Source organism: Ambystoma mexicanum, chromosome 10, assembly GCF_040938575.1.
Source record: "Ambystoma mexicanum isolate Mex_15411 chromosome 10, UKY_AmexF1_1, whole genome shotgun sequence".
Lineage (NCBI taxonomy): Eukaryota > Metazoa > Chordata > Amphibia > Caudata > Ambystomatidae > Ambystoma > Ambystoma mexicanum.
The window spans coordinates 1,628,793,111-1,628,808,594 of record NC_090932.1 but is presented as its reverse complement, the minus strand read 5'-3'; the positions used below and the strand labels follow the sequence as shown (position 1 = coordinate 1,628,808,594).

At 46.7% G+C, this 15,484-nt stretch overlaps 1 protein-coding gene across 2 annotated transcripts in view; it reads left to right on the top strand.

The window, feature by feature from the left end:
- Positions 1 to 15,484, top strand: part of TANGO2 (transport and golgi organization 2 homolog) — a 1,266,594-nt gene that overhangs the window by 1,070,120 nt on the left and 180,990 nt on the right. For both annotated transcript variants that reach the window (XM_069620036.1, XM_069620037.1), the window contains one exon: positions 9,032 to 9,102. In XM_069620036.1, coding sequence (XP_069476137.1) covers positions 9,032 to 9,102 — 71 coding nt within the window. The remainder of the gene's footprint in view (positions 1 to 9,031; positions 9,103 to 15,484) is intronic.

Here is a 15,484-nt window from a genome sequence, read left to right as displayed (position 1 = left end):
CATTTCCCCCACCGTATATTAATATATGGGTATGGTTCCGTCCCCCGTTTCAGCCTGGCAGTAGATTTTATTTTTTCGCGGTAGTCCTTTTTTTCCTCCGATCACAACACATCCTATAAAGATATCAGTGCCGAGGGAGCGAATGAGAAATGAGTACCTGCTTGCCATGATGGAGTGCACGCGGGCCATGGCGTACACATACATATTTCTGATATTTCATGTTTACATTCATTCAGGGCCAGCATGTGAGAGCGCGCGCAGCAGGCATTGGCGACCCAGTAAATTAGGCGCCACAGTGTGGGCTGTAATTGATTTGTCACTGAGAGGAATGGGGCCTGGTTTTATAGAAAGGAATGAGGGTGGCTGCCGTGATATATATACTCTGAGACATGTGAGCCAGTTTTGCCAATTTATTGGTGCAGCCAGGCTCCAATGGTCAGTTTTGAAAGTAGCGATAAAACAAAGATGGGGGACAAGTGGGGGTAGCCAGTTGTGTGCAATTTAGGTTATTTTAAATCAGGGATACTGTAGGTAGCGACATTACTACATATCAATTATGTATTGAATATGCCAACTAATTCTCTTTGAAATTTGCGCCTTGAAACAAAGCTTCTTGGCTTGCAAGCTGTGCACATGCAACTGACTATACATGTAACATGAATAAAGAAGGCAAGAGATTGAAGACTGAAATGCTGGCCTGGATCACAATACTACACCGTCGATTGTTCTCTCCCATAAACTATGGGTTCTAAGGCAGCAGTATAGACATTCTGCAAGCGCAGCGAAAAAGGGAGTCACAGTAAGAGCTGCTACCAATTGGATATCAAACATCTGAATCCCAGACAACACAGACATCATTTATTGAATTATGTATTTGAATTTATTTATTGCTTACCCCTAATCACTAAACATTTCAAAATGAGCGGTAACCAAAAACGTAACATTAAATCTAAAATACTTTAAACAATACAAGACCAAGAAAAGAAGGCAAACCGCGTGAAGTCACATTCTTGGGGATGAGGAGTAGCCAGAGGGGGAGTTTTGAGAGCAGGTGGGAAAGAAGCCAGAGTAGAGGCTGAGCTCAGGGAGTAGGGAAGAGCATTCCAAAGTTTGGGAAGGAGAAAGGGGAAAGGGGCAAAGAGGGCACTGATCACAGGGAAGACGAAGTAGGAAGTGTGTGAGGAGAGAAGGGGACAAGCGGAGGAATGGACAGAGACCAGAGAAGAGACATCAAAGGGTGCAAGGACATGAAAGCATTTAAAGATAATACAGTGATAATGAAACCAAAGACGGACAGGGAAAGAAAGCCAACCAAATGATGCTAGGGAGGGAGCCAAATGGAAACGCAGCAAGAGTAAAATTAAATTAGACAAATTGCAGGCTTAAAAATAGAGTTGAGCAGTGATGAGCATATAGACCAGAAAGGAGTCAAGGGAGAGGAGGAGTATATTTGTTGCAGTGTCCATGATTTGATTCGTCTGTTACCAAGCCAGCCTGTGAGGGTGAAGTGGTTAATAACCGTGGGTAACGACCAGTTGGTGTTTCCTACCACCTAAACGATGCCCCAATAAATGCATGCTTCATAGATCTTGAAATCTCCCTTTAGCCTACATGCTTAAAACAAAGATGCAAAAATGTTGCTCTGATAATCTCTGCCTGCTAAAACCTCTTCAGTATCAGTACAGAAAGGAGATTATTTGCATCCAAAACTTAATGCTACCCTACCCTACACTGCACTATGTCCTCATCCCCTCATAAAGCGAAAGCCCTTTTGCTTTGGTGAAACCATCCGGAACATTGGGCCCACTGTCTTTCTTGCAGCCTCGGTTATTAAACATCAATATCTTGCAGAGGTTTTTCTAGACAGTCTGTCCGCTACTATGAATAATATTCCCCTTTCTTCTACCAGTATGTCAGTCCCAACCACTAAAGTTCTCTCCACATATCCAGGCTCATTGCTACTGAACTTACAGTTCTACTTGCTTCCCTGGGACCTATCAGCGATGGTGATGACCTCTCCCAGCGCCCATGGTCACGTCACATTTATCTTTCTCCCTCCCCCTCCCCCGCAAGGTATCTTTCAGGGCACTTTGAAGACTTGGCCTGTTTACGCTCTGTTACAAAATCTCTTTGAATCCAGAGTGTTTGTAGACCATTGTTCTGCTTTAGAAGGTGGGCTCCGGGTGCCTAATCAGCAGGTTCTTCTGAAATGCCTCCTGACCTAGTTCCAGTATCGCTTCTGGCCTACCGTTAATACTGAGACCACCACAGTGATGGCACTGGTGAATCGACCAGTGGGCGGTGCCTGTTTGCCAATGCTGCTAGATCTCTACATTTTTTGACACAATGGGCCATGGGGTCCTCCTCGATATCCTCCAGCATTGCATTGGTCTGTGAGGGTTGGGTCTTGGACTGGTTAATTACATGTATTTCCAATCGTTATCAGTTGGTCTGAATGGACAGCTCCAGTCAGGCCCACACCGTAGGCCCGTTGTGGGTTCCCGAGCTGTCGCTCCTCTCCTCCCATGTTGCTCATGGGGTGATAGAGATCAGGTTGCCATCGTAGATCCTCCTGCGTACCAGTTGCTAAAGAGAATAACTTGAATGCCAGGATAGAACTAGAAAAATCACGACTTAAAGAATTGTTCACCATTGTACAGGAACTAAAGGGGACTAAGGCTAAACCCTCGGTCATCACTGACCATGATTGGTGTCAGTGTATCCATGATGGTTTCATTTAGAAAACATTAAAACAACAACATCATATTCTGACCAAGTAAATTTGATGCATAGTACAGCTGATTTAATATTTCCATCAGATAACAGCTCAGTTCCTGAGGCTCAGCTGTTTACCTTTATAGAGATATCAGAAGAGGAGGCCTTGGAAGTGGTACACAAGCTGAAACCAACATCATCCAAAGGGGACATCTTCCCTGCTTCCCTGTTCAAGGATTTTTCTAGAACCCTTGTACCATGGGTTACTATATGTATTAATCGTTCTTTCCAAGAAGCTCATGTCCCAGACAATATTCAAGAGGCATGGATTACACCATTATTGAAAAAGGAAAATCTTGACCCAACGGAGGCTGGCAATTATAGACCTATTACGAAAGTTCTGTTCATAAAAAAATATTGGATAAAATTGCATATAACCAATACCAAACATTTAAACAGCAACAAGACATTCTTGCCTCGGAATAGTTTGGTTTTCGCCCAAACCATGGGACAGAGACCGTTTTTCTGGATTTAAAATCCAATATTGCAAGTATTAATGGTGATGGCAGCATGGCATTACTCTTGCTATTAGATCTCTCCGCCGCTTCCGACTCAGTCGATCACTCTCTTTTGGAGGACAGATTGATCAAAGTTGGCAAGTGTACACCTTCTGCCACCTCCTGGTTTAAGTCATTTCATGGGCCAAGAACTGCGAACGTGGTTATAGAGAATGCTCAGTCACGGAGAACAACCCTTACTTGCGGAGTCCCACAAGGTTCTGGCTTATCGCCCCTGCTTTTTAATGTATATTCTAGATCACTATGTGATCTTTTTGTTTCCTTGGGGGTACAGTTCGCTAACTATGCGGACGATACCCAGATCGTGCTGAAGCTCTCTGGTTTCTATGAAAAGGACTCTGAAAGAAACAATGATGTTTTCCTAGCCATACAAACATGGATGGCTATTTCCACATTAGCCCTGAATAACTCAAAAACAGAACTGCTTATTTTAGGGACTCAACAAAAATTGAAAAAACTATATTTGCAATTAAAAAATGTCATGATTGCTGATAATGTAATTGAAGTTTCCGACTGTGTCAAAACATTGGAAGTTGTTTTTCGACTCCCACCTATTTTTTAATAAGCATGTCACTTACCTCAAATCTTCCTGTGCCTACTATGTCCACTTGCTATGGCAGATCCGCCCTTATCTTTCCGAGACTAATCGAGCTATGATCGCAGCAGCTATTATAAACACAAAGCTGGACTATTGCAACAGCTTGCTAGTAGGGACCTCCCAGGCAAACATGGGAAAGTTGCAAGTCATACAAAACGGCGCAGTATGGGCTGTTTGTGGTTTGAAGTGCCAATCTCGAGTAACTGAGGCCCGGAAGAAATTGCATTGGCTCCCGGTTGAGCATAGGATTCCATTAAAGGGCCTGGTTATGGTCTTAAAATGTATCCAGGATGAAGCACCTTCCTATCTCTCTTCCAGAATACATAAGATTCCTTTCAGACGCACTCTACATTCCAATGACACTGTTAGACTGCATCAACCGCGAGTCACTCTTAAAGAAATTGGTGGTGCCCATTTTGATGCATGTGCTCCGGTCCTGTGGAATGTACTTCCACTGGACCTTAAAGAGTGTGCCACAACTACTCTTTTAAAAAAAACATCTAAAGACATTTCTCTTTGATAGAGAACTAGGCGAAGTCTGCCATGTCATCTTGGTTTCCAGTCCCTCCCGCTGACTTATTTTTGTTTTTTTCTTGTCTGTCTTGTGAGCGCCCTGAGGCGTATGGGCGAGTGGCGCTATATAAACATTCGATAGATAGATGGATAGATAGATAGATAGATAGATAGATAGATAGATAGATAGATAGATAGATAGATAGATGGATACATAGATGGATACATAGATGGATACATAGATGGATACATAGATGGATACATAGATAGATGGATAGATAACACCCAGTTGTATCCATGCCTCCTATCCCACAGGGATATACATGTACTTAAATGCTGAGTGCAGGGCATTGTATTGTGTCAGGCCTTTTTATATTGATATTGATATTTTATTTCTATCGCGCTCGTACACAAGTGTTTCAGAGCGCGACAAGGCAAGGGAGGGGAACAGGGGAGAACAAAACAGAGATCTTACTAGGCCCAGTGACATTGAGAACGCGCAAATGCATGTTAGAAGGGGAGGGAAAAAGTGCATGGAAGGGGGGAGAAGTGGAAGTGCGAAGCAGAGGAGAAACAGATAAATATCAATAAATAAATAATAAAGGCAACAAACAGTGGTAATGCAGCCAGAAATTTGCAAGTGCTAGGTTTAAGGCAGCAGACAGGGTAAATCTGATAAGTGCAGGAAGAAAAGGGGGGGGCGGGGCTGTAGGGGGACAGATACAGACCCCAGTGCAAGGGGTGGTCCGGAAGCAGTGCGGGAGGGTGGCAACGTGAGCAGGTACCTGGGCCCGGAGGACAGAGGGTGGCCAGGTGCACGGTGCCAAGAGAGAACCGATTAAACACATCCACAACTTACTTTTTTCATGTTTAATCTCCAAGGTTTCAATCTGTCCATTCTTCTTCGGTTAAAGGAGATCTCAGTCCCTGGTGCCACGTCTTCACACTTTCTTTTTGCCAAGTTACCGGGGTACGGGTTCACGTAAGATCCCCTTTGTCTGTGATGCTGCTTCTCCCTTTAATGCTCTCACAAACTTGCATAAATTCGCAATCTGCCTGGAAAATCCCCTATGGCTTCATGAACTTTCACTCCCTGTTACAAGCTCTTTTCACTTTAAGGTTGGCACAGGGAATGTTCTGTGCATGTGCAGGTGGATGTTGGTTCACATAAAATCAGCCATAAGTTCGAATCCTGGCTTATTCAGCCTTTCTCCCTTTTGAGATCGATAAATTAGTTCTATATCAAAAGAGCGAAAATAAAATAGCGAAGCCGAAAATAACGAGGTTTGTTTGGTCGTTTTTATTTTATTGTGGGGGCGGCACCCGTCAGCCTACCCACCATCACATCCCTCCACCTTAAGTAATACCCTTACCCAATCCCCTATTTTTATTTTAAAAAGGGTACCAAAATCCTGCAAATACTTTTGTGGGGCGGGGGAGTAGTGGGGTGATACCGATAAATTGAGGACCATTAATTTGTGAAATAATAACAGCTTTGGTATTCATTTTTGGTTGGCCATATTCCACTCGGACTCACTGGAAGCCACTATGATGCCAGAGTGGTTATCAGGGCAGGAAACAGTGGGGAGCAGGTCGCCCAGTCTCAAGTTAGGTGAAGAGTGAGTGAGTGAGTGTGTGGCCTAGTTGTTAGGGAGCCGCCATTCCTTAAAAAAACGAGGGTCTTGAGGTCCTTCCTGGAGTGTAGAAGCGAAGGGACGAGTCTGGGCGAGATGATTCCAGAGTCTGGGGGCATAGACAACGACGGCCTGTCTTCTGGTTCTTTCCTACCCTTATACATATTATTACAATTGGGTGCATCCAGCAGGTATTTGACCTTAAGTGCAAACCATATGGTGTGTAGCCGAGACGCGAGTGTAGCAGTGCAGAAAGACGTCAGAGAGGTTATAGTTACTGGCAGAGAATGGAATGGTCCTATTTAACCACAGAAATTGTCTCTTGGACGAGCGCCGATTTCTTCCTCTCCTTTGTTAAAGTTCAAATAATTTGCTTTCCCTCCTACCACAGCCGATTCGAGTGGCCCGATAGGTGTTACCATCATGGCAGCCATGGCCTTAGGAGCCACATCCAGTGCATGTCAAGGTTCAGAGGTTTAGCTGCTCCTCAGGGCTATTTCATAATGGAAAAGGCTCCCTGCCTCATCGCATCTGAACAGGAGAACGCTGACAATCCGGCTTTGGCAGCACGCCTGCGGATGGCCAAAGCATGTCCTTTGGGGGCACTTGCAAGGCCTGAGGTCTGCAACCTTCAGCTCGCCAGAGGTTTTGTAGTGTGTCTCCCATGATCTCTCATCATTGAGTATGCTTGCTAGGGCTAATCGTATCTGCAGCCCAAAACATCTGCCGATCCATAGGTTTGAGACCCCTGTGCTATGCTAATGTTGCTGTATTAGTCGACTACTTGTCTTTTCTTTTTATTTTACTAGCTGATATAGGCGCCGTTGCCCGGCCTTTCATTCCCTCATAGGTACAGGTAACTTAGCAAAATTTGGTACAGATTAGTGAAACGGTGTGGAATTGTTTAGGGGATATACACAAAGACACAAACCCACAAATGTTCAGTTGTGTATATATATATATATATATATATATAAGATTGTTTTACTTTGTTCATCACTCTGCCATTGGTGCACTATAGTAGAATTTTAAATTGAAAAATTAGAAATATTGGTGGGTTGGGATTACGCTCCATGGCCCTATAAGAAGTAGCTCCCCGGTTTCATGATCTTAGCAGTTGACGGTGTCGGGTAAACCGCAAGGGATCCAGACCTTTGCCTGTGGTATGGCATGATAGAAAACATGTTCACCTACTACCACAGAGTGATAAGGGGGCGAGGTGGACTGTCATAAGGAGGAGCGGTTGCCTGTAAATGGATCACACAGCCCTGGCACCTCATGTCCATTACCCTGGCGTCCTGCATGGTATGGTCTTATGTACAAGCTTGGGAGGGATTGGATGACCTTTGCACCAGTTGTCATGATGACAGTCAATCCACAGAGCTTGTCCTGGCTTTCTCCGTCCATCATCGTTGGCTAGGCCTGCTTGAAGGCAACCAGGCATCTACAGCGAGGAAAACCCACAGGAGGTGAATTGCTCCCAAGCTGTCCATCTGTAGACAGCCACGCATGAATTAGCATTTCCTTGGTCTGAGTTTACATGGTCGTTTAAAGCCCCCAACCAGCGGGTGTCCCACTCACAGCATGTACCCCAGAACCCAGGGGAGTGTTTTTACTTTCATCTTTGGCCATTTAGGATTCCAGTAACACCCCCAATCAGCACCTTTCCTCAACTGTTGCTCAGGCTGAACTGTTGGGCATCTCGAGTAGTCCATGGCCCAAGATGACTTGGTCACCTATCCTGAGACTGTACTCCATGCCCTGCCTCCCCTTTCAATGGGATACCGGAAGTGCAGTCATAACATCTGAAATCTCATGGCAATTCAGACCCCATGCTCATCCACTGTCCAGTGGGGCCTCAGAGCTACTTGGAAGATAACTACAGCCTCCCAGATCCCATGTCCACCTGTTGCTGCACTGGGGGGGGAGGGGTCTATGAGCAGATGGGAAGAGGTCAGCAGTGGAACGGCCGCCACCTGGCTCCTCCCGGCAGACTCAGAGGGTATCATTGGTTCCAATGCTTTGTATAATGTTGCATCCTGGGCACAGCTCATGTAGACTATGTCACATCGGGCAGACTTAAATGTGTGATTCTGGGGGAAATCTGCCATACATCTTTACAATGCTGCTTGGCCAAAGGAAACAGCCCATGAGAATCTGGCCACTCTAGCATCAGTCCGTATTAACACTCCTCTTGCCTATTGTAATAGTCTGCTCAGCGGCTGTTCCAGCTCTGTGATAGCTGCTTTACAGGTCGTGCATAACGGCGCAGTGCGGGCCGTTGCAGGTCTGGCCAGACGTTCCCACACCACTGCGGCTAGGCGGGGCGTACTCTGGTTACCAGTAAAACTCAGAATCAGACACAACATTCTCACCCTAACACATAAATGTGGGGTGAACGCTGCCCCGGAGTACCTTAAGGTGCGTATTCAATCTTACGTTCCTGCCTGCCCTCTCAGATCCCAACACCTTCTCAGACTGGTTAAGCTGGTGAAGGCTGGTGGGCACAGCTTCAATGCTCAAGGCCCAAACACCTGGAACGTGTTACCTCTCAGAATTAGAGCATTAGAGCTGCTGAGACGCTAACGAGGTTCAAGAAGGATCTGAAAACGTTTCTCTTTAACCTTCCACCTGACTAGGCCTGCCACTTGATTATGGAATTTCCCCTTTTGACCAATGGGTTCCGTCACCAGTTTTTCTCTCTCGCGCGGTTTTAACCCATTTATTCGGTTGTCAGTTTCTTGTTGTGTGCGCGCCCTGAGGCCTCTGGGCATGAGGCGCGATGGTATAAGAATCCTTAATAAATAATAAATAAATGAATTTACAGCATCATGTAATTCTTCAAGTAGTGGAGGGACGTAGTGGGGGTTAGGGGGAAGGCTCATGGCCTGCTTAGAGGTTAGAGAGGGGGACGTCTCTAATGCAGCCAATAAAGAGTTGTCCTCAGATAGAGAGACCTGCTGTTCTAAATTTCTCCTCTTTTTCCCTTTTAGTTCCTCAAAAGGAGATGTCATGTACTACTACGGAACCAAAGGAGACCAAGAACCCCTCGCCCTGAAGCCGGGTGAGGATCTGTGTTTGTAGCGGACAGACACTTATTATACTCTTGTTGATTTATAGGAAGGGTTGTTTCTTGACGGGGAATGCACTGGGTTTGGAATTGGGAGTGTAGATAATAGCGTGAAACTGGACTAATGCCCTTATCTCACTTTGCCTTTTTTTTATTTGGTTTTATGTCAGTGCTAGGCCGAATACCCACTTTTTACCCCATGTAGTAACCCCCTGTAATTTGTGCTGTCCTTTCTGGATTTGGACTTTGTCTCCAAAGCCTGATAGAGAGTCTAGCTCTGTTTTTATGTTCCTGCCTTAAAAGTCATTACAACTCCTCCATCAGGGGTACACCATTAGTATACCATAGTCTCCCAGAGAGAGTACTGTGGTAGGCCAGCATCAGGAGTCAGACAATGAGGTGTGATTGCTAGGCTTTTGTTATCTTGAAATTCAAAAGGACTACTCCGTTCCTAAATCTATGAATCCAATCCCTATTGTATAACAGAAGCAAGCCCAAAGTGTGCTAGTCAGGATGTTAAGATGTCCGAAAATAAATGATGTCCTCTGTCCAGAAGCCTACTCTAGCCTAACCACTCTCCCTGTCTAACAAAAAAAAGAAAACAACAAAGGCAGAATTTGGGGAATATTAATGGGAAGGGATGGCTGCTGACCTACGACCCCCAACACTATCCCTCTTTATCATAGGCCATTGCCTATGTGTACAGTTCCATCTAAATGCTAGTTTGATGCACCTGGAAATGTAAAAGCGGAACTAGAGACCGGGGGCCGTCTAGCAGTAAATCTGCCATTCACACCTACTATCAAATGAATATACCAGAACCACCCACCGGTAATCTATCTAGCAGAACCAACAGCACAAGCACTAATAGCACTTACGGACTTGATCATTGTCCTGCAAATATGCTCTACACAATCAAAGCAGGAAATGGCCTCACTTGCTAATCCTACATGTCTTGAAATCCCTGTGGAGAATTATAAAGCTCGAACGTTCTAGCGCTTATTCTTGACTAATCCAACTCTCAGGAAATGTCCTAGTAGAACTACCCATCAGGGAGTCTATCTAGTAATTTGCCAACCAAGGACGCTGCTTGCACCTATGCAGTAACAACATGAGTTTTTGGGACAGATCTGCCTGTCACCACCCATCAGTCTGCTCCAAAACAATCCGACCCATCAAGAAACAAGGAGCTACCACACCCTCGACAGGCACTGGAAGCTGGAAAGGAATGAGGTCCCCTTGGAAAACACACAGACACTCAAACACACCACTATGCCAACTCTTGCCTCTGCACCAACAAACAATAGAACACAGCTACACCCCTTGATTGATTTGGCCTAGCTGCACACATACTTACACACCTCCACGTTCGCCTCAACTGTATTTAGAACGCAGCTAAAGCCCTCGAAATTCGGCATAGCTGCACACATAACGTCATTCTCAAGCTACCAGCGCCGCTAGAATGCAGTTACCATAGTCCATTGGTCTTGCTGCACACATTCTACTGATCTTAGACAACCACTGCATCACACCTAGCTCTAGTATGCAACTACACACCACCTTTGTCTCAGGAGGATAGTTCAGCGGCAACGTGCTCGCCTTGGAAGCAAGACGGCACGGACCAAAACAAGTTTGATCCCCGGGTCCGTGCTTAGAAACATCTGGGTATTAAGCGCTTTATAAGTAACCTATCATATCATACCTATTGCACTCTGGCTGCACACATACCAAGTGCACCCAAGCACGTTTTACTAGTTGTACTACACTACTCTCTCTACTGACCTGGACTGCAGTCCCCGAGAGCGTTCAACCCACAGAGCTTTGGAATCATAGCAATGGTAAAAGACGCTATACATATGCAAATTAACATAATATATCATACACAGTTTGTGGCATGAGGTAATGGTTTCCAGGTCACGCCTTTTTGTGTCTCTACCCACTGTGGCTTTCTTTCAGTCTTTCTTTTCTCCCCTCAGGAATATTATATTATAATTGATTATTTACAATGCGCTTAATACCCAAAGGTTTATGCGCGCGGACGTGAGGATCGAACCTGTGTTGCTCCGCATCATCTTGTTTCTAAGGTGAGCACGTTGCCCCTGAGCTTTCCTCCCGAGATACTTTACATCTTTCTCATTCCCCACTCTGGGCTTCTCTCAGTCTCTCCCCACTTCTGGGATTTTTCTCCATCTCACTCCCCACTCTGGGGTTCTTACAGTCTCTCCCCAGTCTGGGGTTTTCCTCATTCCTAGGCCCCATTCTGGGTTTCTCTCTCTCTTTTCTCTTTTATTCCATCCCTCCCCACTCAGGGGCTTTCCTCTTTCTCACTCCTCACTCTGGGGTTCACTCTCTCCATTCTCCCCACTCCGGGTTACCTTCCATCTCTCCCCTCTCTGGTGCTCTCCTCTTTCTCACTCCCCACTCTGGGATACTCTCTCTCTGCTCTCCCCACTCCACGGTTTCTTTTGTCTCTCCTCTGCCTGGTTTTCTTCCTGTTTTACTCCTCAATCTAGGTTTTGCTTCTTTCTCAACCCCGACTCTGGAGTTCTTTCAGGCTTTCCACTGTCTGGACTCTTTCCTCTCTTTCTCACTCTTCTGCCCTCCTCCCTCTCTACTGGATCAACCGCCTACCTGACTGTTGTGCGTAGTGCTCCTCAGGAGGGGCGTTGCGCTGTGTTGACTCGCCACAGAGCTGCTTATGCGTCTCTTCGACTGGGCTCCATGGCGCCCTTCACAGACTTTTTTCTCAGTGTGGAGATGTGTGTGCATTTTGACGACCTTGCTTCCTTTCAGCCCTCCTAGGTGCTTCATCCTCATTCTCGCTGCTGCTCCAGCCGCTTGTCCACTGTGCCTGGCTGCACTCTCGCAGTGTGAGTTGCAGACCTCCATGCTCCTTCTCTCACCGGCCACTCCAGTGACCTCCACGGCACACTTAAACTCTGGTGGACCTGCATAGACTCTCTCCTTATTGGTTCTTCCAGGGACACTCCTCCAGTGGGATGATGTGTTCTCTTCTCTGCAGTCTTCTATGGAGATTAGGCATGGAGAGGGTCAGAAGCCGAGTCAGCCATGTTTAAAGGGTGAATGGGGTTATCATACAACTTAGCCCTTACGTACCCTATAAAGGTGTTCGTCTCTGGGGGAGGGATGGTGACTTGTACCCCTCTCTGGGGTATTCCTGTCCCCTAAGGGGAGTCACCGCCACAGGAATCCTGCTTAGCCTGTCCCCTAGGGAGGGTGTTAAGCATAGCAGGCTCACCTGCCTAGTCCCAAATGGGATGTCTCCCCCTTGGGGAGAGGTGACGATCTCCCTGGATTTGTTACAGTATCCTCTCTCTGTTATTCGTGTGGCTAGGCTGGTGATTGAGGACCCGCTGTCTCTTAATTGGGTGCCCCAGTCCCTTTACGTTGAGGGTTAAAAGGCATAAATCAGTGTTCCCAATGGGAGTTAGTGTTGGAGAGATCTGGGTGTGGCCCTGTCGGCTTAGTCATAGCAGATCGAAGCTTTGTGTGTGTACATGTGTTCCAAATACAAACATAACAAATATGGCTGCAAACACAAAGGCCATAATATTAACATCAACAATGGGACAAACAAACCGTATCCCAATACTGCCTTTCAACAGCCCATGCGCAGAGAAAGATGGTGGAGACAGAACAAATCTTGTCCATCTCTCAGGCATGATGATAGAAACCAACAGAGAGCGTCCGTGGGCCTGATGGGGGAGGAGGGGCAGGGGTCAGATCCAACAAGAAAGCAGGACTGTTCGTTGATTGCCGCTTGGCTTCAAACAACTTCGGCAGGAAGGTCAGGATTTATGTTCGCGTCGATTCTTACGGGATATAACATTCTCACAGGCGGAACAAACTGTGGTGCCTATGCCAGGCACCAAGGGCTGGGAAAGGGCGACAGTGGAGTGGTCTCATGAAGTTGGCGGCAGCGGGTCTGTGCGATCTGGGCCTCTGGGCCGTCTGTCTGCGCATTGTCTCTTGCACCCTTGTCGCCGTTGTTGCCAGATTCGCCATTGTGGGGTGTCCATTTGACGGGTTGAGCTTCCTTCCTCGAAGTCGGCAGGAAAGTGAGTGAAAACGAGATCCCGTTGTCTTAACAGGTGCCAGGTGTCTTCTGGGTCGTCAAACGAGTGCCACTTCTTGTCAAGGAGGATACAGCAGGTGGCAGAGAACTTTAGATAACATTTGTGGGGTGTGCCTTGCAATGCTGTGAATAGAGGAGCAAACCTTTTCCTCCGGCATGACACTTCCACGGAGTAGTCATTAAAGATGCAGATTTCCAACCGCGCTATTCAAATTGCGCCCACCACTCTATAAGCACAGAGTATGGCTACTTTGTGTTGAAAATTAAGAAGCCTCATTGTAATAGGACTTAGGCAGTCCCCAGCTGCTGGCTTCGGAATTGGCGCTCTGTGGATTTTTTCTTTGGTGTGTGAGCGTGGGTCTTGGATGTGCAAATGGTCTTGGAACACATGATATGCACATCTCGAGGTCAGTGCCCTCTGCTTGTTCGGGGAGGCCGATGATATGGAGATTGTTGCATCGGGAGCGATTCTCCTGGTCCTCAACTTTTGCTGTACTTCCTTAATGAGGCCATCTAGATCGGTAGCAGTCACTGCAGTGTTGTCCTCAAGCGCACTAATTCTCTGCTCGTTGTCTGTAGTGCATTGAGGCGGGTCTGCATTTCCTGAATGGGTTCCACGTATTAAAATTGCGGCAAAAACAGCCGTGGACACAAAATATTGCAGCAAAAAGGCTGTGGTTTTGCCGCCGCAGTCCATGTAAAGGATGCGGGGGAAACCCCTGCAACCCCTTGACCCATTATACCATTTAAGGGCAGCGGGGTACACCCCCGCAAAACCTGCTCCCCTTAAATGGTATAATGGGGTACACCTTTAACGGGTCAAACCACAGCATTTTGCTGCGATTCTTTGCACAGGGAATATTTTTGCCACAATTTTATCACTGCATACCTCTGAATGTCCTGCTTGATTTCCAGTACCGTAACATTTGTTTCTTGAGTGCTGTAGCCAATTGCTCTAATTTCCGTTAGGAGCGTTTGCAGCTGGTTTTACACATCCATTTTTGCGTGTTGCTGTGCAGACCGTCATTGGAGTGTTTTAGCTGGGTCTGTTGCACTGGCTTTAGTGATGTTTTTAGTGATGTTTTTGCTGGCAAGGTTCTCTGCCATAACCCCACACCGGGCAGTTGGGGGAACAGCGCAGCTTGTCGTGCCTGCCCCTCTTAATATTAGTGTAGCTGCCAATGTTGGGCCTACTGGCTGTGGTGGAAGCTGGTCAGGCCAACTCAACGGGGGTATTATTGGCCTCACATTGATTCATCCAGCTAAGGTTGCCCATTGACGTGTGCTCCTCAGCTGTGGTATGTTGAGATGGTGTGTAGGTTGCAGGGGGTGGAGCCGTGCAGTCTCATTTGCAAAGGAACCCTGCGGTATGTGCCTTTGGGCAGAGGGAAAGGCAACTCCAATTATGTCCCCTGGCCTGTTGCAGAGTCTACATTAGGACGTTGCACTGTGCTTTGGCGATGAAGGTGCTTTCAGACCCCGGATGATGCAGTATCTTGCCGGTTGTGGTTCCCGCGCTCAGTCACGGAACCCGCATGTTGCGCTGAAGATTTGCCAGCAAGGTAGGGAGGGGGCTTGGGTACCCAAGCCGACCTCAGCCGGCCATGTCCTTCATCTTCCCTGCCTCCATATCAGGCAGATGACGCACCCACTGTCCTCCATCGGTAATGTACCAGGTAGCCGCTGCTCCCCCAGGTCTAGCGTTCTTAACTGCTGAGTATTAACAGAGGATGCACTTTCCAAGTATGAGGAATTCCTAGCGCAATATTTCAGTGTTGTGATGTGCAGCGCGGGCTCGGGGCGTTTATCCCTCAGCATGAATCATCAGAAAAATAGACAGGATTTGTTCAAATCCATATCCTCCATTTATGAGGAAAGATCCTCAGAGGAGGAGGATGTTTCACCGGCTGGTGTAAAGTTTGGAACAAGGGAAGTTCCTGAGGGGTTGATTGGCTCTCAATCAAAAATGGCAGACCTATATGAGTGCCTGCAGACAGCAAGTCGTCTGGACACATCTCCAGAGTATGAGTTTGAAAAGCCTGACCCCACTGATCATGCAGATGCAGGGTACAGAAGATTAATGAGTAGGGTAACAGAATTTATGGGATGGAACAGGAATTCCCCTACTTACCAAGAGGATGACATGACAGACATCCTTTTGGGGGGACCTCAACAAGACCCCATACTTCCTTTTCACATAGCTTTGCAAAGGAAGGTGTTGACTGCATGGGAAAACCCTGAGTCAGCTCCTGCAGTTAATAAGAAATTCACATCTAAATA